The sequence below is a fragment of the Rhinolophus ferrumequinum genome, chromosome 6, assembly GCF_004115265.2.
Source record: "Rhinolophus ferrumequinum isolate MPI-CBG mRhiFer1 chromosome 6, mRhiFer1_v1.p, whole genome shotgun sequence".
Lineage (NCBI taxonomy): Eukaryota > Metazoa > Chordata > Mammalia > Chiroptera > Rhinolophidae > Rhinolophus > Rhinolophus ferrumequinum.
In genome coordinates this window covers 26,150,254-26,174,280 of record NC_046289.1, presented here as the reverse complement: position 1 = coordinate 26,174,280, position 24,027 = coordinate 26,150,254, and the positions used below count along the sequence as shown (strand labels likewise).

Here is a 24,027-nt window from a genome sequence, read left to right as displayed (position 1 = left end):
CATATGTTTTATTTTTAAAATCAAGATAGACTGTCCGGCGGCCACATTTGTTTAAACCCTTGACTTTATTCAAGGGCATCGTTTTAAGATCCAGTCATACAAAAACAGAATTTGCTTTTGCAATAAAACTCATGGTGAAGACATTTCCCATTATATCATTCTTCTGCAGCCTGTTAAAAAAGTTCCATGTGAGAAATTCATTTTTGAATTTGGTGCCAGGAATTGTTTTCTGGTAGCTACCAAATGCGTATCATGTGATAGGTATGTTTTATTTGTTTGCTTGGTTTTTGTTTTTTTTTAACTCTTATCTCCTGTTTACCTCAACTCCCAAACCTGATGCGCAATACACACCTTTATTATTAACACATTTCTTCCCCCGTTCCTCTTTTACTTTCCTATTTCTATTTCCTTAGCATGATTTACATATTTCCTTTATAATTAATCAAAAACTCCTCAAAAATTTCTTTTTGGAAAAGATAATTCGTATACAATTATATCCAAATAAAATACCTCTATTCCCAAGCTTTCTGCTCAGTTCTCGCTGCATTTCTCATGGCTGTCAGCTGCTTCCACCTGGATGGCTCTCTAGTTGGCAACTCAAAACCATGTGCACAGATTTTGCCTTCGTTTTTCTCCTTAAGCAGGCTTCCCTCATCTCGGCCCTCCTGCTGTTGTAAATGCACCATTATTATCAGTCCCTGGGATTTGAAACACTGAAGCCTCTTTGATGCCTCTCTCTGCATTGTTCTCAACCTCCAATTAGCCGGAAAGGCCTTTCTGTCTCCCTTCTAATTGCTGCTGACTTCCTGCTCTTTATGTCCCCTTACCAGTTCTAGAACTTCAGGCTCTCTTTGCCTCTTGCCCCGATTCTAGCAATAGATGTCTCAGTCTTTCCAGCTCTTCTAGTCCACCCTACTCAAAATCCAACCTCTTGCCTTTGCCAAGTACAATCTAATCATAGAACAAATTTATGATTTAATCGTGTAACAAGTACTACGTTGTGTCCGTTGAGTCCTCTGAGAAGCAGATGTTGAGACAGTACGGGCATTCACATGGTTTGTTAGGGACTTGGGGGTAATGCCTGTGCAAGAAAAAAAGGGGAAGGCAGCAGAGTTTAGCAGGGAAAGCCTTCAGTCCATGATGCAGATATGACACCAGGCAGGACAAGGGAAGGGAAGCAAAAGTGGGCAGGCGGAGTCTCAGACCATCATGCAGATCTGACGGAGACGCAGCCAACACAGTGGAGCCAAGAGTGAGCATTAGAGGCCCTGTCTATGTTGGGCAGTAATGGCCCCGCCCTGTTCCCTGGATCGTGCTCAGTTGCTGGATGGGGCTGCCCAGGAGGAGTGTGGATGGGCTGGAAACTGTAGCAGATCCAAAGATGCTATAGCTGGAGCCTTTCATTCATTAAATATTTATTAAGCATTTATTCTGTACCAGCTGTAGTGCCTGGAGGTGAACAAAAGCAGAAACACCTGTCTTCATAGGGTTTACAGTCTGCCATTCATGCTGTGAAGACAAATGAGAAGCCATTGAACATCATTTTCCCCCCTGATTTTAAAAAATTATTTAAAAGAAAATCTTCTACAATTTTCTCTGTCCAAAACTCCATTTAGATGGAAGGTGGAAGCTCTGGATTTATCGGCCATGCTTTTCTTTCATAATTTCAATTAAAAAAATTTTTGTTCTATATTTTATCTTCTGAGTAAGGGATTGATAGGTAGCTCTCTACATTCTATTACCCAGTCTTTTCACTGTTATTTCAGAAACTGTAGCTTTATTCCCCAGGAGCCAATTATGTTTGTTTCCTGAAATTATTTTTCATAATAGCTTATCCTTATTTTATATACCTCACATTTTTCCATTGCTATTAGAATTTTTTATCTAAGTCTTTTCCTTGAATGAGTTGTATCTTCTGAATTGTATTTTCTGTTTTCTTGTTTTTCTCTTTCATGCTGTTGGTTTTCCTTAGTTGTCTAATCATCTTACCCCATTTATGAACAAAGGCCGAGGAGAGTTGGTGTAGGTGGCAGGTGTCCCTGAAGCGCTGTGTGTGGGTCTCTTTCCCCAGTTGGCCTCGCCTTACACAGGAGGGCCAAGGGCTAGCGTCAAAAAAGGAGTGAGACCTCATAACAGGGATGTGTCCTTGTAGAGTGGGAGGGCAATGAACGAGGTGCAGAATGGAAATCCACATGGGTGCCAGAGATGGAAGGGCTGTATCATGCTCCACTGCACTCCTGCATGGAGCTGCCTTTCCTCTTTCGCCCCAGTGCATGCATTAGACTGGGCTGTTCTCCCTTCTTCTCTTTCCACCTAACGAGCTCCTGCCTCTTCCCGGCTTGTAATGCCTGTGTCACCCGCCTCCTTCCCAAGGTGCAGATTCTCCCACCACTGCTCCAAGTTACCCTGCATTTTTTGTTTTTGCACAGTGCTTTCTGTGACGAGTACTGGTCCCTAACGAGTCTGCGCACTCCTTGAAGGCAAGGACCACAGATTAAGTAGGCTCAGTAAATGTTTCACAATTGAATGCACGCTTGGTCCTGATGAGAAATATGCGAATTACTTACTGAGTTGAGGAGCCAGTGTATCTTGGATTTATAGCATCTTGTAGAGGCAATAAGGGCCCTCTGTGTGTATGACCTTATGTTATATGCCAGACACTGAATAATATGTTGCAGCTCCTTTTCCTCTCTTCAGGAAATGAGACCACAAACAAGTCTGTGTGGTGACCGTGGTTTTGTGGAAATTAACCAAGACCACCAATTGATCCCCATAAGCCAAAAACACCACTATGGAGACTGATTTTTACTGTTGTAAACTTTACTAGACACAGCTGATGGATGCTAAAATCAGTGAGTGACAGTTTGAGGAGAAACAGGAGGAGAAGCAGGATTTGCATAATCTCACAGTATCTCTCTGAAGATATTTGTAAACTACAAGGAGAAAGATAGTATGTATCTTTATGGTGAAGGTCCCTGACAAATACCACCTTACAAAGTGAATCAAGGTCCATATCGTGAAGTCCGGGAAATGATGCGCTGAGGTTACGTCCTTTCTGTGGTTCTCTTGCCCAAAATGCATACTCTCAAACCAACTGTGTGAAATCCCCAGACAACCCAAACTGAGTGATAAATACTCTTCCATGTTGTCAAAGTCATGAAAGACAAGTAAAGACTGGAGAACTGTTATAGCTAGCAGGGGACTAAGCAGAAATATAACAGCTAGCTGCAACACAGGATCTGGAATGGGGTTTCAAAACCTGAAAGAGATAGTGAAATGGTGAAAACTGGTGCAATTTGAGTAAACTCTTTAGTTAATGGGATTGTACCACTATTAATTTCCTGGTTCTGATGAATGATGATTGTACTGTACCTATATAATTACAGAGGATGGTAACAATGAGGGGAGACTGGGTTAGGGATATATGGAAACTCCTTGTGCTATTTTTGCAACTTTTCTGTAAGTCTAAAAGCATTCAAGATGAAAAGTAAAAAAACAAAATCCTTCCAGTATAGTCATTAACAGCAGCTACCGTGTTACCCCCAAAATAAGACCTAACTGAAAAATAAGCCCTAGCATGATTGTTCAGGATGACATCCCCTGAACATAAGCCCTAATGCGTCTTTTGGAGCAAAATTTAATATAAGACTCGGTCTTATTTTCGGGGAACCACGGTACCACACGAACCAGCCTTATGAGAATGGCAGTATGCATCAAAGGGACTGCCATCTTTACTGGAAGGTTGCCATATTCCAAAGAATGTCTATGCTTTTTGTTTTGCAGTCTCAAGAAAATAAGGGCCCCTTAGATCTGTTATTTCAGTATACTTTGTAGCATGTACTAAAGCCTGGCACCTATTTTCTGAATGCATACCTCATCATATTATAACTTCAGACACTCCTGGGCCCCTCACCCTGAGCGCCGAAATTAGGTGCTCAAAAAAGATTTGCTTTATTATAGCAGTTCCTTTCTTCTTCTAATGGAGCCCCCTTGTCTGTACAGGAAGCCATTCCTCTGAGCTTCAGGGGTTGGGGGGGAGGTAAGAGGAGAAGTCTTCCTAACTGCGTTCAAGTCTAGTAGCAGCATTGGATGGTGTAAAAGCATCAGCAGCTGCAACCTCTACGATTCATATGGACAGTCAGTCAACAAAAATGGGGTTGTGGTGAGTTTTTGAGACACACGGCATGGTCCCTGCCTCCATGAGCACCAATGACTTGTGCCTTGACTGGTTTCTGGCTGTGTCTGAGGGACTTCCTTACAAATTCTTCAAAAGCATTTTACATAGGAAGACATCTTGCTGCGTGATCCCTGGGAAGGAGGTACAAAGGGTGTTTTAAATATAAAGAAATTGAGTTAGAGACAGGTGTCTCATGATAATTTCTTTCGTTTGGATTGTAAATACCTTTTCCCCCTAAGCTGGCATTTGATTTAGTATAACTAACATTAAAAGTAGAGTTATATGAATATGCAGCCTTTTATAATATTCTTTATGCTCATTGACCATTTGCAAACCAAATATATTTTTATACTTAAAAAAATCTTATTATTATAAGGTTATATATATTCATTGCAGAAAAATTAGCAACTATATAAAATAAGAAAATATATCGTGTGATTACTAGTGATTTTATTTTTGTCTCGTCTTTTTTAATACATGCATATTCATTTTTTTAAGTAAAATAAGGATCATTGAATACAGTTTTAGATATTTTTTTGTGATTCCGTAATTTTGCTATGCCATCATTTATTTAAAGTTTACCAATTGTTGTAAATTCAGGTTTTCCAGTTTCTTGTTATTATAAATAATGCTTACATCAGATATTCCAAGTTTTTCCCTCTATTAACCCCTTTCTCAGTTTGGTGAAATCTCTAGATTCTCCTTAGAATAGTATTTCTAAGTGCATTAAATAAAAGTACAAAGCAAGCCAAGCATATTAAAATATAATGGCAAACAAAAGATCTAGCATCAGGTCTGAGTACTATAATTTCAAAGTAGTGATGACCATAATTGATATTTTGGTATGTCTGCCACAACTGTAATGTTATATGAAAATATCTATGGTTTCTATAGTTGTTGAAAATCACTTATACAGCTAATATTACTGTAGTTTGTTGCCTACATTTATACTGATGGAAATACTACATTTCATTTAGAAATCAGTGAAAATGAAAGTATAGTTTTTTTCATTGAAGTTCATTGATGAGCCCTCTCCGCCAATTTCTATCCATAGACAAGTTTAAAAACCTCTGGCCTTATACGAATGACCTTGTTATGTAATTTTTTTCCCACATGTCAAATTATTTCAGTAAAGTAGAACCCTGTAAATAAAATGGTGTGAACTTGACAGGAACCTTGATTTTTATGCCAAATTGCTCTTAAGAAAGCTTAGACTAGAAAGGTCCAGCTGATATGTTAAAGACTGTGTAGTTTAACATTTTCTTGCCTACTTTGAATATTTACAGGTTTTATTTTTGAACATTTACTATAGATCAAAAACATTTTTTTCCCTTCAATCAGTAGTGAGATTGGATTTTTAAAAATATAATTATTGGCTATTTGTCATAGATTGATAATGGCCAATAAAAAAGTCTCTCACTTTGATTCTGTTACTCTTTATTTTCCCTTTGTTTCAAATAGAAGTTTCTTTGCATTTTCTTCTGTAATCATTTTGATATAATTTATTAATGTCAACATAACTTCATGTTAAAGTCTACATTTTATTGGCAAGTTAGGGAGCTCTTAGGGGCTACTTAGTTACGTGTGGTTTTAAGCCCCACAACTTCATACAATTTTGGCAAATAGACCCCCCCACTTTTAAGAGTTACTATGGAAAGAAGAATTGGAACTTGAGTACTCTGCACTGTAAATGTGGGCAATTACTCTCATGTGACAATAATCATAAGAAGCTTAATGGAGTGCTTTAGGACAGACTCCTGGCAGGTAGCCCGTCCTGTGTAGGTGTCCCCGTCCATTACTCTGACCTGTTTTTGATTATGTTGCAAAGTCTTAGGCTATTTAGTTCTTATGGAAGCTCCATCCTTATAATTCAGATGAGCCTTTTGGGGGCCAGAGACTGAGAATCTGAGTGGTATTCTCCTCAGAAAGAGCCATTCTTTAACAGTTGGACTGTCGTTACCTCCACTTTTGCAAACCTGTGTTTCATTTTAAAAATAGAATATGCTCCTGCTGCCTTTTTAAAAAAATTTCTCTTAACTTTTGGATCTGTCCTTTCTAATTTAGTCATTAGTCATATTGAGATGGTTGCATGGGGAAAAAAACAAACCAAAAACATCTGAACAACTTGAACCCAGTAGGCAGAGATAAACAACTTTATAGAACCATGGGCTACAGTGAGTACAGTGAGTACATCTCCTACTTTCATCCTTATTCTCTATCTAATGAAAACATTGAGCGACGGAGAATATTGAGGGTCAAAGTTGTTGTCTGCACTGACAGTGGCACACCTGTAGCCCACCAAGTAGACTATTTTAAGAAATAAGGGTTTAAAATATCAAAGATGGTGACATCATTTTAATCCCAGCTAGTAAATTAGTAAATTGTTCCATTCTTTGACCTGTTGATACATAATGAGGCCCAAGTCTGTCTGCTTAGTACTAGTATCTGTTGTACCCGCTTTCTATAGTGGTATAAGACGCCTTTTCTAGAAAACATTTCATTTTTCCTTCTGCATAGTCAGGGTAACTAAGATACGAATGTGAACATTTTTGTGATTCTAACATATATTGCTATATTACACACACACACACACACACACACACACACACACACACACACACACACAGGTTTCTGAAGTGGTTGGTACCAATTCACAGTGCCAGCAGCAGTGTATGAATGAATGTATTACAGCTCTACTAATGACCATTTTTTGCTTCAGAAATGTCGCTAATTTTGTCAGGCATGAGAGAGTAATTAGCTTTTTATTTCTTTGACTTGTGTTTATCAGTTTATTTTCCCTGTTTAAAATTCTACATGAACAATTCTAAAGAAATATTTTAAGCTGTGAATTATAACTTTACAGATTGTTTTAAAAAAGTGAAAGTAATTTTGTTCATAGTTGTACACAGTCCAGATTATGTTGACGTCCCTAGGGAAATGTACAACTGAAATATTAATACAGAATCGGCAGTTATGAAAACCATTACAAGCAATCCCAAAATTGCTGGTTAAAGCCTCTTGTGATTTTATTTTTCTTTCCTCCTTGACAGTTAAAATACCAGGCTTAACTTTTTTTGCCTTTTTTGGCACACATGTTTATATGTAGCTCATAACCAGGCGATGTGACTGTATTCGATCTACTTACCTATAGCTTTGAACTATTTACTGTTTCCCCTAAGAATGTGAAATTTTATTATTGTGGACATGTCAACCGGAAATAGAGCTCTTTATGTGGAATGTCCTAATGATGGCAGAACTATTCACTGGCACTCTTTGTACCACTCTTGTTGAAACTCAAGAACCAGAACCAGTGAGAAATCTTCAGGGTAAACATTTGTTTAGGTATTAAACATGAAAAATGAAGGTGGGGGAAATGAACCATACATGGTAAGATATTAATACCTCTCCCTTTAAACACAGTGAAACCTTGGCTCTGTCGCTCATCGAGGAATAAAGCTTAATGTGTGAGCTGGCTAGTTACTTTTATTTAACTTTTTAAAAAGTCATAATACAGTTAATTTTAGAAACTTTTGGGAAGATAGTGTATCTTATAATGGCTAAGAAAATGAGCTTTGCTGTCAGTAGTTAAATAATGTGTTTGAATTCTGATACTGCTTCTTACTAATTGTGGCTGGGAAGGGACTTATTCTCTCTAAATCATAGTTGCCACATCTGTAAAAAAAGAAGGAAATCCCTGTATTTTTATGGTTGATGTGAATAGTAGAGTGCTTGGCACAGTGCCTCACTCCACTGCATTATATGATTCTAATATAGTGATTGCAGTGTGGCTTTTTGGCATTCCTGTAGGTTGGCACTAAAATATCGTTATTTTTGGTGGTATAATACCTGTTTTTCAATTCATACATCAGCAGATTTACCCACCTGACTTGAGTGTCCATTCCCTGTTCCCTTCTGCTTCACTTCCTCTGACTTTGATCATCCTGAATTCTCTCCTTAAAGTTTTCCTGGCCTTTCATCAACTGCAGCTCCCCTGTCCTTGTTCCTTTTCTTCCCCTTCCTCCCCCCCCAAAGTCAAAGTTGATTGTGGGTCTGGCTGGAGGAGCTCTCTGCAGTAGGTGGCGAGCTCCACTAGCAAAGGATGGAGGTAGATGGATGGTAGGGAAGAATTAAAAAGGGAGAAGCATGGAGCAAGTAAGGGGTGCTGCCCAAAGGCTGTGGTCCTCAGAGGAAGGTACTGCAGTCCAGTGAAATTGAAGGACAGGCAGAGCCAAGAGTGGCCAGAAGGACCAGACGGAGGGTATCCCTAAAAGGCTGGTATTTTAGTAAAAAAAAAAAAAAAATCTGAGTCATTTGTCTTGAGATCAAAGTTTAAGCACTCAGCAATTCAGGATAAGGTCACTGCTGACGCTTCTACTGGAGAATTACACTGTTTTAGGATTTTGAATTGAATAAAGTATTTATGTAGAAAGGGTTGGTTTTTTTCCCTCTATAATCTTCAGAAGCAGAAAAATGGACAGTGGATTAAAACAAAACAAAACAAAACAAAAAATCCAAGGCTTTTATTGTAATTTTTACTCAAGTCAAAAGACTTTATGAACAAGCAGAGTCTGATCATGATAATAGTGAATTTAACACAGGAAACCAGACCAGAATCTTTATCTACACCAATGAAACTGAAATAGATGAAGACCAAATGGAAATGCTTTCTTGGCTGTAATAGCAAGAGCTCTTTTTTAATAAAAAAGATTGATGTTTCTGTACAAACACACATATAAGTTTTGAACGATCTTCCCAGAGTTATCCAACCAAAGATGGGTTTGTTTGATGATAGAGACTGAAGAAAGTGTTACAAGTTACTTTATAATTATCTCATCAACATTCCCCCAACTCAGAAATGTACTTATTTTAGCAGCTGGGAAAAAATTGCACAAGAATATAGTCGGGTGTTGATGATGACACATGAACAAAGTTTAAATGATCTTCAATTTTTTGCTTTTTAGCATTTTTCCTTTTTATGTAAGGTTTAGTTTCTTTTTTAAATAACACTATTGTTTTATCTGATAATTTACACTAAAATAATTGTGTTTAATATTTGTTTCTTAAAAATTTTACATTTTTGTGTTATGACATTTCTATATTTTTGTACTTGAAATATATCAATATTTGGTTTCACTAATTTTGATTTTTATGTATTCTTAACACTTTTAAATAATTAGTATTAACATGCAAAGTAAACACTTTCATTTTGCCCCAGTATTCAACCACTCTTTTAGAGGATATCTAAGTACTATTTTAGATGAGACCTGAAGGAGGAGAGGACTTAGTCAAATAAAGAAGAGTTGTGGGACGAATGTTCTAGGTAGAGTTTTTCAGGTGAGAAAGGGCACAGTGAGTTTGAACAATTGAGAAGTTCAGAATAGTTGGTTCTCAGAGTTTAGAAGGCTGATGGGAAGGTCTAAGCTGAAATGGAATTGCTAGGCTGGTGACAGGTTGTGCAGGCCTTTGGGAAGCCACGAAAAGTATCTAAGGACCTTTGGGAAACCAGGAAAGGATTTTAAACTTATAGTGACGGTCAGAGTTGCATTTTAGAAGGATCATCTGGCTGCTGTGTAAATGAATTGGATAAAAGCAAACCAGACAGAAGACTTACAAACATCCAGGCAAATGATGATGGGAAGTCGGTGGCTGTGGAATGGAGAAAGGGTAGATAGATTTGAGAGAGATGTAGGAATTAGAATTCGCAGGGCATGACAATGGCTCTGGCTGGCACAATTGTGGTGAATGTGGTAACACTCACTGAAATTGGGACTGCGGGGAAAGCTGTTAGGTTTGAGTGGAAGGTGATAGGTTCACTTCTCTGCAGGTGCCCACGGGACAAACAGAGTTCCGTTAGGTAGACATAGAGATCGAGGGCTTAGAGAAGTCTGGAGTCGCATGTAGACTTCTGAGAGTTGTCAATATTGACATGGCAGTTAAAGTTTTGAGTGTTTGGAATACTGAGGATGGGAAGAGGAAGTATGAATATGAACTCCCAGAGTGGTACAAGGAAAATCAGGAGAGGGTGGAGCCTTAGAAGCCAGGAAGAGTGTTTCTAGAAAAAACCAAAAATGAGATACTCAAGTATGCCAGATGATAGGGAGAGTTTGAGCAAGATACAATCTATTTGTTTTAAACTTTAAGGCTAGCATTGGTGATTGTACAATGGAAGTCAGATTATAGTAATTCTAAGGTGAGGAATTAGGCAGCTCTTTCAAGAAGTTTCCAATGGAAGTAAAGAAAGCAGAGTTAACCTGAAGGGTGATAAGGAGGTAGGGTGTGACATTTAAAGATGAAGGAGGCTTGAGTTTGATTAAATGATGATAGAAATGAGCAGTAGAGAGGGAGAAGTAGAAGACGAAGAGAGGGGGATGAGGCATCAGAGTCCCTGGGAAGGTGGACTGAGTGGAGGCCAAAATTTAGGGTGAGATTGGGTTTTGGATTGTGAACAAAAGGAAGCAAAAGTCTGGATCCAGGTAAGTTTGTGTGTATGATGGGAAATGAGGACGTTGGCCTCTGAAATGGCTTCTTTATTTTCTCTGTGATGTGGACAACATTATCATTTGCTGAGACGGGAGAAAGCAGGTGGAGGGAGGTTGAAGGAGAACAGGGAATGTTTGAAATACCTGCTCTAGAGAAGGGGAGCAAGAGCTGACCAGGGCCACCCTGAGGACCAGTGGAGGTTGTTGATGACAAGTGGACAGTGGTCCAATATCTTTGTGAATTTCCTCAGCAGCAGAGAACAGCAGTCTCACCTGCCCTTCCTGATGTGTGTCAGGTGTGACTGAGGAGTTTCTGGAGAGTCGGGTTTCGGTTGAGTCTTTGACGCGCAAGGAACAGAATGTAATGAATGTGACTCACGCTCGTCTTTGACTCATCACTGTTGTTCTGTGCTTCAGTATTAAAAGATTCTCTGAAGTTATCGAAGTGTGTTAAGTTCTGTGCTCCTTCAGGAAATCTCCCCAGACTGCTGTCTTGTTTTTCTTTAAGTTCGTGTCCGCTTTTTTATACTATTTCTGTCTCCTCCCTTTCTGTTTTTTCCTTGTTGTCAGTTGTTCTATCACATTGCTGCCTGCATGCAAGTCTATATCAGCCTTACACGCTGGACTTTGTCAACATCTGGAATTATCACACCTCTGAAATAAAGCTGTGGGCTTGAAGACCAGACAACCAAACTTATTAAAATTATGTGCAAAGTAAGAGTAAATAAACTCTAAGTGTGATTCTCACGTCCTGTGCTTTGAGGGTGTACATGAGTGTTTGTACATGAATTTTGTGAGATTTATTGGGTTGTTTCTCAGGTGTCCATATATGAGATGTTTGTTGCCTGTATTCCCATGTGTTTTTCTTTTTTGAATCTCCATGGATTATGATAATCTTAGAAAGCCCCTGGTATTGATTATTATCTTTTATAGTCATTCCTTAGTACTTGCAAAGTATTTTCATATGCATTGCCTACCTTTTAAAACTACGGATTAGATATTTTATGCTGCTATTTCTTATTTTTTTCATGGATTTTCAAATACTTATATATTTTATATGGGAATAACATGTGTTTTCAAACGTTAATACATTTTGTATGAGAATAATGTACCATGTCACAATTCAGACATTTAGTCATGTCATATGTAAATGAAATAGGACAATGTAAAATAGCATTTGGGAGGTTTGAAAAATAAGTTATCTACTTTAGCTTTTCATATATTTCAATATTTTATGGACTTCCTCATCTGTGAACATCTCATGTATGTATCAACAATTTTAATTTTTTTGAAGAAGAAGACGCACAGTAAATATCACTTTTAAAAATTTTCTGTAAATTAATTTAATTTTGATCCTAACCTTCCTTGTCAGGAGGAAGGTAAATTCAGCACCAGTCATAAGGAGACTTCTCCCCCAACCCCCAAGGTTGTGCTAAGGTTTGGGGTCTTGAAGAGAGTTCCCTGAATCGTCGTCACCTGACCCCGCTGGTTACCTAGGAGGGAGGCCTGTTGTCCCAGCCCACACATGCCCTTTAGGTTCCATGGCTTTGTGGGATGGGATGCCTTTTGTGCTCACTGCATGGGAACAACCACTGGTGAGGCCCACGCCCTGAGTCCGGGCTTCTCTTTCCTGGAGCACTTCGAAGCTCTTTCCTCTGAGACCCTGCTCCATCTTACCATGGCTCCCCGGGAGCAGATATTGCTCAGTGATTCACACACCTCTCACCAATCCAAAAAAACCCCTTTTTTTATCTGGGGTAAATCCCTCTCTCCTTAAACTCTGTTCAGTAGACTTAGTTTCTTTTTCGTTTTTTTTTTTTTTCTTTTTAATTAAGAAAAGCTAAAAAGCCCTGACACAAACTTTCCCTTAGGCAAGAAATAACATAATGTAGCCTATTTAAATGGTAGGCTATAAGAAGAAAAGACACATTTGTTTTTTGAAAAAATAGTAGAGCAGTAAGTTGTGGAGTAGTAAAACTCAACAGGCCACCTCTCCTCAGTGTTACCTCCTCTGATATTAAACCTGTGTAGCTAAGTCCTTGTTTTCGTAAGTCATTGAAGAATATTAATATTTGTTTGATGTGTTTACATTTTATTGATGTAGAGTAATTTCTGATCTAAAATGTCAAGCAGAACATCACATTTTAATTTTGTTTTGTCTTATTTTACCTAAGAACACTGGAACTATTTTGGGGCTGATGAGAATCTTGGTCCAGTGGCTGTGAGCATTCGAAGGGAAAAACCAGAAGAAATGAAAGAAAATGGATCTCCTTACAACTACCGAATAATATTTAGAACTAGTGAGGTAAGTGAGAAAGCAAATGAGAAAGGTGAGTCTTCATGGAAGTGAGAAAAAAAAATAAGAGTAGTAGCAGTAGCAAAGCAATTAAATTCAGTATCACATGGTTACAAATGTCTCTAGAATAAACAAAGTCCCCTTTCATTCATGCTGGTGGCGAATAGGGGTAGCTACAATGGTTAGAGCTGGATCCTTTCTTGCCATCTTGCGCTGGATAAATGCAATAGATGAATGGGAGTTTAGATTCAGAGAAAGATACACCCATTAAGTGTGGCCGGAGAAAATCAGAGTCCTCAGAACCCCCCGTGGGACACTGTCTATCCTGCTCCATCAACCGGGAAGGATCCAGCCAGCTTGAGGAGCTAAGGTACTTCCATACAACAGAGGGTCACCCAGCACTTAACTCAAGCTTCCAAACTATTGTGTTGGACATTTCTTGTCCCGGGAAGAGGAAAAGAGACTTTTTATTTTTCTGCTTTCACTTCACTCTCTCTTGGACATATCCTCTGAGGCCTACAACGTAGATTGTTTGAACCAGAGACTAGCTGCTGTGGGTTGAAACAGGCTCTTGGATCTTTTTCAGACTCCAAGTACACATAATATATGAGTTTTGATTTTAAAATAAAATTCAGATTAAAAAAGAAAAGGAAAAATAAAATAGCCAACACAGCATTTTTTTAAAAAAAACTCAAGAACAAGTTTGGGAGTATGAAGTTCTTGTGCTTTCTTTCTAAACATGTATAGTTGTACCAGTCATCCATTTATTGCGGCGCCTAATTCACTTTCAGATTGTTGTTATACATTAATGCCGAATACCCCCTTGAGGCATCTGGAAAATAATGGTTTTTTGAAACTAGTTTAAATAGGGCATTTGGCTTCATTTCCCCCATTGAGCTTTAGGGGTTGGTCTCACTTAGGCATTGTTCCTAAACTTGAACTCTGGGGAAATTAAAAATAGGATTTTTAAAGGCACAACTTTAATAATCTAATGTGTTACATATAGCGGGGCCAGAGAGAAATAAAGAACTAACATGCTTTAGTATACTTTTTCTCCACACCAAAGCTAATCATTAAGCAGTGTAAATTCTTTTGTTGAAAATGACAAGCACAGAGAACACACTGTGTTTCTGAAGTTGGATGCAGGTAGTTAGTTGTTTCTACCTAGCTTCTCGGATCCCACCAGATTTCTATGAGCCTCAGTTCCTTTACTCCCAAGTGTATTTGTCCTTCCTGTTGTTATCTGTTTTCTCCTCCCAAGGCCACTCTGATTTAAGCCCCTTATCATATTCTTCCTTTTCTATGTTTTTTAGTCCATTGAAATTCCTCTCTTGCCCCTGTCCTGTCATCCTCCATGCCAGAGGTTGATGTTTTCTGAATTAGCACTTTCTTTCTCAGATCCTGTCACTGGTTTCCATGGTTGTCCCTTTCCGCTCACCTTGCTGGCACGCCATGTCTGGTCCCAGCCTTTCTCTCCAAGATAACTGCTGTCCTTAACATGCTCCCTATGCCGTGGTGGGTAAACCACACTTACTCTTGCCTTCCCACCTCTGTTCTTTCATCTCTTGCTCCCTGGGCCTAAAATGCTCAACCTGCACTTCTCTCTGGTTCTCTAATCTTGTACTTCAGTCCTTTTCCTGCTAACCCATCTCCTGGGTCCATTTCCTAGCCTTTAATTGAAACATCTAAGTCACATGTTCATGGTTCAAAACACCATCACCACTAGTTTTCACGCTCAAATTAATGTTTAGCTGGTGACAACTCTGTTACTCTAGTTGTTGAGGCCAGAAACCTGTAAGCCACACTCTTTTCCTCCCTCCCTCCCCCCAAATCTCCTCCCTCCTGTGCCCCAAATATAAACAAAACTTGTTTCCATTGTCTTCAAAATATGTCTAGAATTCAGCCACTTCTACCATCCTGTGGCCTGGCCTGGGTGAAGCCACCATCATATTTCCCTGAGAACTGTTCTTCCTACTTCTGCCCTTAAACCCTGCTTTCTTTTAGCCCAGCAGGGGTCCTTTTGAAATGTGATCCAGATCTTGTCATTCCTCAGTTCAAATCCTGTAAGGCAGATGTGCTACCGAGCTCATCTCCAGCTCCCCCTCCTTAGTCTTTTCTGGCCTCACTGACCTCCTCTCTCTCTGGGCCACCTCAGCTCCTCTGCCTCAGGTCTTGGATGCACCCTGTTCCTCTGGGGTGCATTCTTCCCCAGGCATCCTCTTGGCCAGAGCGCTCTCATTTCCTTCAGAAATCACAGGGGCCTTCCCGGGCCACTGCATCTAAAATTACTACTCCCTCATACCCCATTTCATATCCAATTCCAGGCTTTGTTTTAACACTATCTCAAGTATTGTACTTGTTTCGTTCGTTTTCTGTCTCTGCCACAAGAATATAAACCCAATGAGGGTGAGACTTTTATCTGAGTTCATTACTACATACGTGCCTAATGCCTAAAATAGTACTTTCCCTCCCTCTCTGTCTTTTCCTCCCTCCCTTCCTTTCTTCCTTCCTTCCTTTCTTCCTTCCTTCCTTCTTTCCTTCCTTCCTTCCTTCCTTCCTCCCTCCCTCCCTCCCTCCTTCCTTCCCTCCTTCCCTACTGTCCTTCTTTCCTTCCTTCTTGTCTCTGCTATGTATTTAACTGCCACCAGCTTTTGTGTAGTTTTTTTTCCCAGTAAAAATGATCCTTAAATGTGGGTTAATTGTAATATCTTTATGAGGCTTTTCATAGAAATAAACTAACAGAAGTCCTTTGATGGAAATACTCTAGATGGTTCCAGTCTACAGCTCCTGGGCTTTGGGGGACAGCCATATATATTAAAGTAAGACTTAGTTTTTATGCCTTTGCAGGGACTTCTCATGCTATTAATTTCTCGTGTTCATAAATATTAATATATGGAGAAAAACATGGTCACCACAGGGCCACTCCAGTTGCTTCAGTAAATAGCATTCAAGGTAACAGAAACACAAAGAGACCTTTGTCATTTCAATAGAAATAGTCATTGCACAACATAAATTGAAAAAAAACAAGCTTGCATAGATTTGTAAGCATGAACATTTGTGAACAAAATCTTAAGGGCACGTGCGTGCTTTTAAGTAGAGGTGTGCATGGGGACTTACGAGGATTCTCTTCCTTCTAGAAGTCATGAACAAAAATATCAGTTATACTAGTGATTCAGGTATAAAAACCAGTCCTTCTCATCTGCTTTGGCTTTCTTCAGGTGAGCTGCTGTCTTCTGGTGGCGCAGGATTGGCAGTGATTGGCATTTGTGGCCTTGGTTTCTCAGCTGAAAATATCTCCAGCCTTTGTAGCTTCCTGTCCCCAGGGAAGGTGGGGTGCAGTGACTGAGTTGTTCAGTGATTTCATGTGATTTAAAAAAACAAAACTGATTCTTTCAAATTAGATATTAAGTCATAGGAAAATCATGTTTTTCATACAAGTGTTACTTGAAAACTAATTATTCATAAATGAAAGAAAAGATACTCGTCAAATGAATAGACTGCAAATACCTCAAGTGCCCTTTTCTTGTATTGAGCAAGATGGTGAGTTTTGCTTTTCTTACACTCATCTGTCTTCTCCACATTTGATTTCCCTCGTGATTCTCCCTTTGGTTTCCATTTTCCCTGCTAGTCCTATATCATGCTCTCTTTGCCTGCCACTTGAAGACTGTTATAGCTTCCTTCTAACTCTATGTTCTGCCTCCAGTTTCTTCGTCTTGTAATTCATCTTATTTACCAAGTCAGTTTTCTTCAAGTATATGTCACTCTTGTCATCCCAGTTCAAAAGAGTTCTGAGAATGCTCCTTGGAGCCAGGTGAGGTGCACACCCTGAGCTGGCATGAGGGTCTCCAGCCCTGGGGCGCCCCGCTCCTTACAGCTTCATCACCCACCCCACCCTTGGGCTCTCTTTAGGTTCAGCTAAGCTCTAGCAGTCGCTCTTTCCCACTCACACCCTGTTCTTTTTCATCTTCATACTTTTGCTCTCTGACATTTTCTTTTTGTAGAATCTTTCCTAGATTCCCTGGCCCCTTTTTATGCTACCCCTTCCGTGAGGGCCTTTCCTTATGCTTTGAGCCACAGCTCTTTCTTTTCTGCCTTTGGACTCTCTTAGGACCTGAGCTTGTTACATTTTTCTTAGTAAATATATCCTTCCTGCATTGCAGCTATGTGTTTCTTACCTCTCCCCATCTTGCACGCCATACACATCCATCCCCATCCATCCATCAACTTCTGTGTCCTCGTCTATCAGCTCCACTGTAGCTCCTGTTGCAGTTCAGCACCTTATAACCTTTGGGCTTAATGGAAATTTGTTCAAAGTACTGGGTTTTTCCTTAGGTCACCATATAGTGTTTTAATTCTACTAACAACTTTGCCATGTGAAAATTTGGGGAAATGAAGACTATTTTAGGCTCCAGGCCTGGTTAACTTTGCTCCAACAAGCCATCATTCCATAGGGAAATTCCTTTGCTTATGTTTATATTTCATAATAATGGAAGGTGTTGTAAGAAGTAAGGGAAAACCTAAAATAATTTTCAGTGCTGTCCAGACTCTGCTGCCAAACTGTCATCGTTGTCCTATTATAGAAGCATTTGGGGGTATGATTAGTTTATGCTTGTCAGCAATATATTATGAAACTTAAAACTTTATTTCTCCTTTATCTTTTGTCATTCAAAAACGTATAAAATAGCATCTAAATTCTAAGCATTTATGCTTTAGATATTTTTCTGGGATATCACTTCCTATTTTCCTAGTTAGTGTACTTAGTGGCATTTTATAGCCATATAGAAACCTTGATCTTACTGAGCTCTTGAAGGAAACACTGTTTTTAGCATTTAAGTAAATGTCCTCAGAAGGCTTGATTATGAGTTCCTTTGGACTTGCCTGAGTCTTCTTGAAAATGTTGGCCTCATTTTTCATACATAAATTATCTTACATCATTTCCCTCATCCTTTTTCGCTCACTGGCTTAAGCAATCAAGTCATTCCAAGATCCCTCAGGAGGATCGCAGTCTAGGCTCTCAGTGCATTTGATGTACAGTAGTCCCCCTTAGCTGCGGTTTCAGTTTCTGCAGTTTCCGTTACCCGAGGTCAACCATGGTCTGAAAACATTAAATGTTCCCAACCATTGACATCGTCTGCTCTTTACATCCGACCATCATTGTCATGGCTCGATGATCCAGGATGAGCCGAAGCAGGTGATCCTCTGCCTGACATATCGTCAGAAGCTCAGTAGTAGCCTAATGCTCTGTCACAATGCCGACATCATTCACCTCACTTCAGCTCATCATGTAGGCATTTTATCATCTCACGTCACCACAAGGAGGAAGTACAGTACAATAGGACATTTTGAGAGAGAGGCGAGAGACCACATTTACTTAAATTTTGTTACATTATGTTGTTATAATTGTTCTATTATTGTTAATCTCTTACAGTGCCTACTTTATAAATTACATTCACCATAGGTATGTATGTATAGGAAATGATACAGTATATGTAGGGTTCAGTGCTATCTACGGTTTCGGGCATCCCCTGGGGGGTCACGGAACGTATCCCCCACGGATAAGGGTGGACTGCTGTATTCACTCCGCTCACAGAGCATGTGTCTCTTGCAGCTCATGACACTGAGAGGTTCCGTCCTGGAGGATGCCATTCCTTCAACGGCAAAGCACTCGACAGCCCGAGGGCTACCCCTGAAAGAAGTGTTGGAGCACGTGATTCCCGAGCTCAACGTCCAGTGTCTGCGCTTGGCCTTCAACACGCCCAAAGTCACAGAGCAGCTCATGAAACTGGATGAACAAGGGGTAAGTGTGGCTCCCAGAGAACATTCTTATTGCTCAGGTTTCCTGCAAGGTTTCAGACCTTAATATTTCTTTTTGACAGGTACAACTGATGTCATTTACTGTGAAGGATACTCTTTTTGCAATTACTCATTTTCTTTTTTCTTAGCTCTCTGAACTCTGAACATTTCTCATCTGATGAAGTTCTCTATGTCAGAATTGATAGATATGGTACTTAAAATATGTTCAACTCTTTCGGTACTCTTTCACAAATGCAGTGAATTTTTCAAGTACTCTAGGAATAAGTAGTAGCAGTAACAGTAATGCTAATAGCTAACACTAATGAACATATTCACCAGGCTCTGTTTTAAGTGCCTTAAATATGCTATCTCGTTTACTCTCCCAGCCCTATGAGAATTGTACCATTATTGTCCCCATTTGGGAGACGAGGAATTCTGAGGCACAGAGAGATTAAGTAGTAAGTCCAAGTTCACACAGTTAATAAGTTCAAAGCCTGTACTGTTTGCCACTACAACAAACTATTCTAAGAGCTTAAATTTTTAAAGTCTGTTAGTACCACCAACAATGTATTTCAGCCAAGATTTCTAAATAAAAAGTTTTTTTAAATTGGGGTCCTAATTAGTAATAAATAAAAATGCTCAAGGTTTTCTCACCTCCTATACTTCCTATACTTTAACGGGGGTGGGGGGGAGGGGGCATTTGATCAAGATGTAAATGAATGACAGGCTATAGAGGCAGGACAGGGTAGAGAATGAAAAGTTATGATCTGTAAAATCCACTAACCAGAAGAGTGTATCCACATTCTGCTTGGAATAATTTGAGCATTGGGCTACTTTTGTTAGATGTTGTATTTATATACACTTACTTTAACTCTTTCTTTGAACATGTCAGCCATATTGCATCCTGGCAGTGAGTGATCATTGCTTTACCATTGCATTAAAAACACAAACAAAAAATCTCTCCAAAAGTAAAATTTGTCCAGTTATTGAATGCCATTTTATGAACAAATTTTGATGGTATTTCCTTAATAAGTCAAAATTTCCAATTTTATTAAAATGAATAGGGGTTCAAAAAAATCAGTCCAGCCATACTTATTCTTTTTTTTTTTTTTAAATTTATTGGGGTGACAATTGTTAGTAAAATTACATAGATTTCAGTTATACAATTCTGTATTACATCATCTATAAATCCCATTGTGTGTTCACCACCCGGAGTCAGTTCTCCTTCCATCACCATATATTTGATCCCCCTTACCCTCATCTCCCACCCCCCACCCCCTTACCCTCTGGTAACCACTAAACTATTGTCTGTGTCTATCATACTTATTCTTTTAATTCGGTCGATAGGAATATATTATGGGCCTATAGTTGGATGTGACGTATCATTGCTCTCTCTCCATTCATTTTGCTTGTGATAAAGCACAGCCAATGTCTAACCTGTACACATACGTCAAGTAAGCTCTGAGTGTTCATGTTTACAAAATGTATTTATGAAGCACTTTGAATGCTTCAGAAAACTTACTGATGCATAGACTTTACAATTTGGGGGCCCGTTTTCCAGTAAGTATTTTGAATGTTTATGCTAACAAAAGAGTAGAAAAAATGATGATTAGGTTCAACTTCACGGATTCAGCCTTTTCAGTTATTATGCTTTTTGAGAATAACTTAGACATTGATAATATCACATACTGAACATTCTGAATTCTACCTTAAAACATTATTTTACATAATGGAGGTGTTTATTGATAGTTTTTCTTCATTTTAGCCATATTAAGTAAAAAAAAAAAATAAAAATGAGTGCCCCAGGTGTAGATATTTTAGGATATCTCTGGCGCATTTTGTGCCCTCTCTTAGTGATTGCAGTTGTTGGACCACAGATCAGGCTGATGTGTAAGGAATACGTTTTGGTCCCATCAATACAGGAAAGAGAACACTGTAATGAGTATAACATAATGATAAATTTATTTAATTCACAAAACTGCCCATTATTCTGATAGTATGGTCTTCTTAATCTTGGAGGGTATTAAAATATTCTTTTCTTCTTAAGTTATTGATAATATTTTTTAATTATTGTTTTTCATTTTTAAATTACAGTTGGCATACAATATTATATTAGTTTCAGGTGTGTAACATGGTGATAAAACATTTATATAACTTACAAAATGATCACCCCATTAAGTCTAATACCCATCTGACACCATCCATAGTTATTACAATATTATTGACTATATTCCCTAAGCTGTACTTTATATCCCCGTGACTGTTTTTATAACTGGCAATTTGCACATCTTAGTCCTTTCCCTTTATCACCCATCCCCCCAAACCCCTCCCATTTGGCAACTATCAGTTCCTGTATCTATGAATGTTTGTTTTGTTTATTCTTTACATTCCACATATAAGTGAAATCACATGGTATTTGTCTTTCTCTGACTTATTTCACTTAGCATAATATCCTCTAGGTCCATGTCACAGATGGCAAGATTTCACTCCTCTTTATGGCTGAGTAATATTCCATGGTATGTATATGTACCACATGTTTATCCATTCATCTATCGGTAGACAAAGGTTTCTTCCATATCTTGCCTATTGTAAATAGTGTTGCAGTGAACATAGGGGTGCATTTGTCTGTTTGAATTCGTGTTTTGGGTTTCTTCAGAAAAATATTCAGAAGTGGAATTGCTAGGGTCCTTCTTTGTCTCTTAAAGTCTGTTTCTTCTGATATAAGTATGGCTACTACAGCTTTTTTTTTTCCATTTCCATTTGCATGGAATATCTTTCCCATCCCTTTACTTTCAGTCTGTGTGTGTGTCTTTTGATCGGAAGTGAGTCTCTTGTAGGCAGCATATGTGTGGATCTTGTTTTCTTATCCATTCATCCACCTTGTATCTTTTAATTGGAGCATTTAGTCCATTTACATTTAAAGTAATTATTGATATATATGTTGTTATTGCCATTTTATTATTCATATTTTTGGTCTTTTTACTACTTTTTAAAGAAATCCGTTTAATATTGCTTGTAATACTGGTTTGGTGGTGATGAACTCCTGTAGCTTTTTCTTGTTTGGGAAATGTGTTTTCTTTAATGCCATTTCTTGGTGAAATTAATATTTGGCAATCTAGGTGAGTCTTCCCAAATCTGTTTTGGAAAGTTTACTAGACAGTGGAATCTAGGAGTTTCAAAGCTGGTATTTTATATGAGCAGCTCAATATCTGGACTAAGGAGCTGCCACTTAGCCTCTGTCTATTCATTTATATCTCCATAGCATTCAAAGCCAGAATTGTACTGATAAAAAGCAGACATGCATACATACTTATATATATATATATACAAATAAAATAATCGTACAAAACTGATTATTGTAGTGCCTTTACAAATACAGAGTTTAAAAAAGAAATGCTTAAAGTGCGGTAGATTATGCATTTGAATAATTGCAAAGCATTTTTTATTTTCATCTGTGTCACCACTTTTTAAAATGCCATGCTCTGTACATCCTTCTATTGAAAGAGGTTCATACTATGATACCAAAAGGAACTTCTGAATCTCCCTTTAAATTTTCTTTAAATGATTCCTTTAATGTCTTCTCTACTTTAAATGGCTTACATAATTATGTTTGGAAAAAGAAAACACTATTGCTTGGTACATTGTGACATTCTGCCTTTCAGATCTTTGGTGCCTTATTTGTTCATTTTACCACTTATAATAGCTGAAATGAAAAAAAGAACAAATGAAAATTATAACTGTAAAATATAAAAGCAAGCATTTCACAAAAATATAAAAATTTGGTTTTCATTTGACTAGATTCTGATATGCATGTGGGAATTGAAGTAGGCATTTAAGTTTTAAAAAATGCATCTATGCCTTGTGGCTTATCCAAGATCTTACATTCTCCTTCCTGAACTCTTTCTGGGCCCTGCACTATTCATTGATGCCCATTTCCATTATCCTATAAAGGGCAATGAGAGCATGAACCTGACCTGCCCCTGTTTCACACTGTCAAGCATTTAGAACAGGTTGTGACTCAGAAAATTTGGTTACATTAGGATTTAGTTTATCCATCCTACATCTTTGCTTATTAGATAATTAAGAGCATCTCTATGATAAAAACAAATTCATAAATATACATGTTTGCTTATTACACTATTCTGAGCCTTTCACCGGGATCATCTGATATCATCCTCTCAGCATCCTGTGTGATAGGTTCCAGTTATTGGCCCATTTGATGGTTGAGGGGATTGAGACTTTCAGAAGTTCTCAGGGCCATTTTCCCTGAGCAGTCCTGAACACTGGATACAGATTTGCCTAACACAACCTTTTTTTTTTTTTTAAGATTTGCAAGTTTTCACATACTTTTGCATATCTTGCATTATTTTGCTCCTCAGAATTATGCTGTGAAGTATCAGGGATTTCATTATCTATTGAAGCAAACTTTTTAATAACATAGCCAATTCAGTTACTTTTAAATTTGCCATTTTTCTCTATCAGTCATTTAAAAACACCTTTATCTCATCTGCTCAGTGCAAGGGAATGCAAGGTCATCATGCCAGGCCCTGTTTCAAGGAGTCCACATATGTAAAGCACTTAGTACAATGCCAGGTGAACACTGAAGAAATAGTAGCTGTGATTGATAATGATAAAATAGCTCCTTCTCAGTAGCCCTTTACATGCATTATCTCATTTAATATTTACAAGCATCCTATGAAAGGGCTGCTATTATAGGTAGTATAATATATTGGCTTTACTTTCATTAGTAAGCACAACTGTTTCAAATTCCATAAATGCTTATTGAATAACCACTCTTATCAGATTGTTAAATACTGTAGAGAATAAATAGGCTGGTAAGACAGTTATTACCTCTGAAGGAAACATGGTCATAAATTACTGTAATGGAAATCAGGTTTAATACACTGAGTATAACAAAAGAATTGCAACCAAAGAGCAATGGAGGTGTAAGCCACTGGGCCAAGTCATCATTGGTTAGATGGATCAGGATGAGATGGGCCTTGGACAAAGGAAAGAGGATTTCATCAGGCTAGAGAATAAGTAGTATGGTAGCCTAGACTCAGAATAATAAGAACAACGCACAGAGACAAAAGTGCAGAGTGTGGTTATGGGGCAGCAAGTAGTTCAGCTGAGCCAGAGAGTGAGGCACGTGTACGAGAGTAATAAAAGTAGATCTTTCGTATTGAGCAGTGACTAAGGCAGGCACTGTGTGAAGCAATGTACATGAATTATTTTAATTAATCCTCAGCAGCCTTTGATGTAGGTGCTATTATTGTTCTTGT

General features: G+C 38.4%; 1 protein-coding gene across 14 annotated transcripts in view; it reads left to right on the top strand.

The window, feature by feature from the left end:
• The window catches only part of SIPA1L1 (signal induced proliferation associated 1 like 1), a 348,723-nt gene that overhangs the window by 204,491 nt on the left and 120,205 nt on the right, over positions 1–24,027 (top strand). For all 14 annotated transcript variants that reach the window (XM_033107759.1, XM_033107746.1, XM_033107752.1 and 11 more), the window contains 2 exons: positions 12,831–12,961; positions 18,561–18,749. In XM_033107759.1, coding sequence (XP_032963650.1) covers positions 12,831–12,961; positions 18,561–18,749 — 320 coding nt within the window. The remainder of the gene's footprint in view (positions 1–12,830; positions 12,962–18,560; positions 18,750–24,027) is intronic.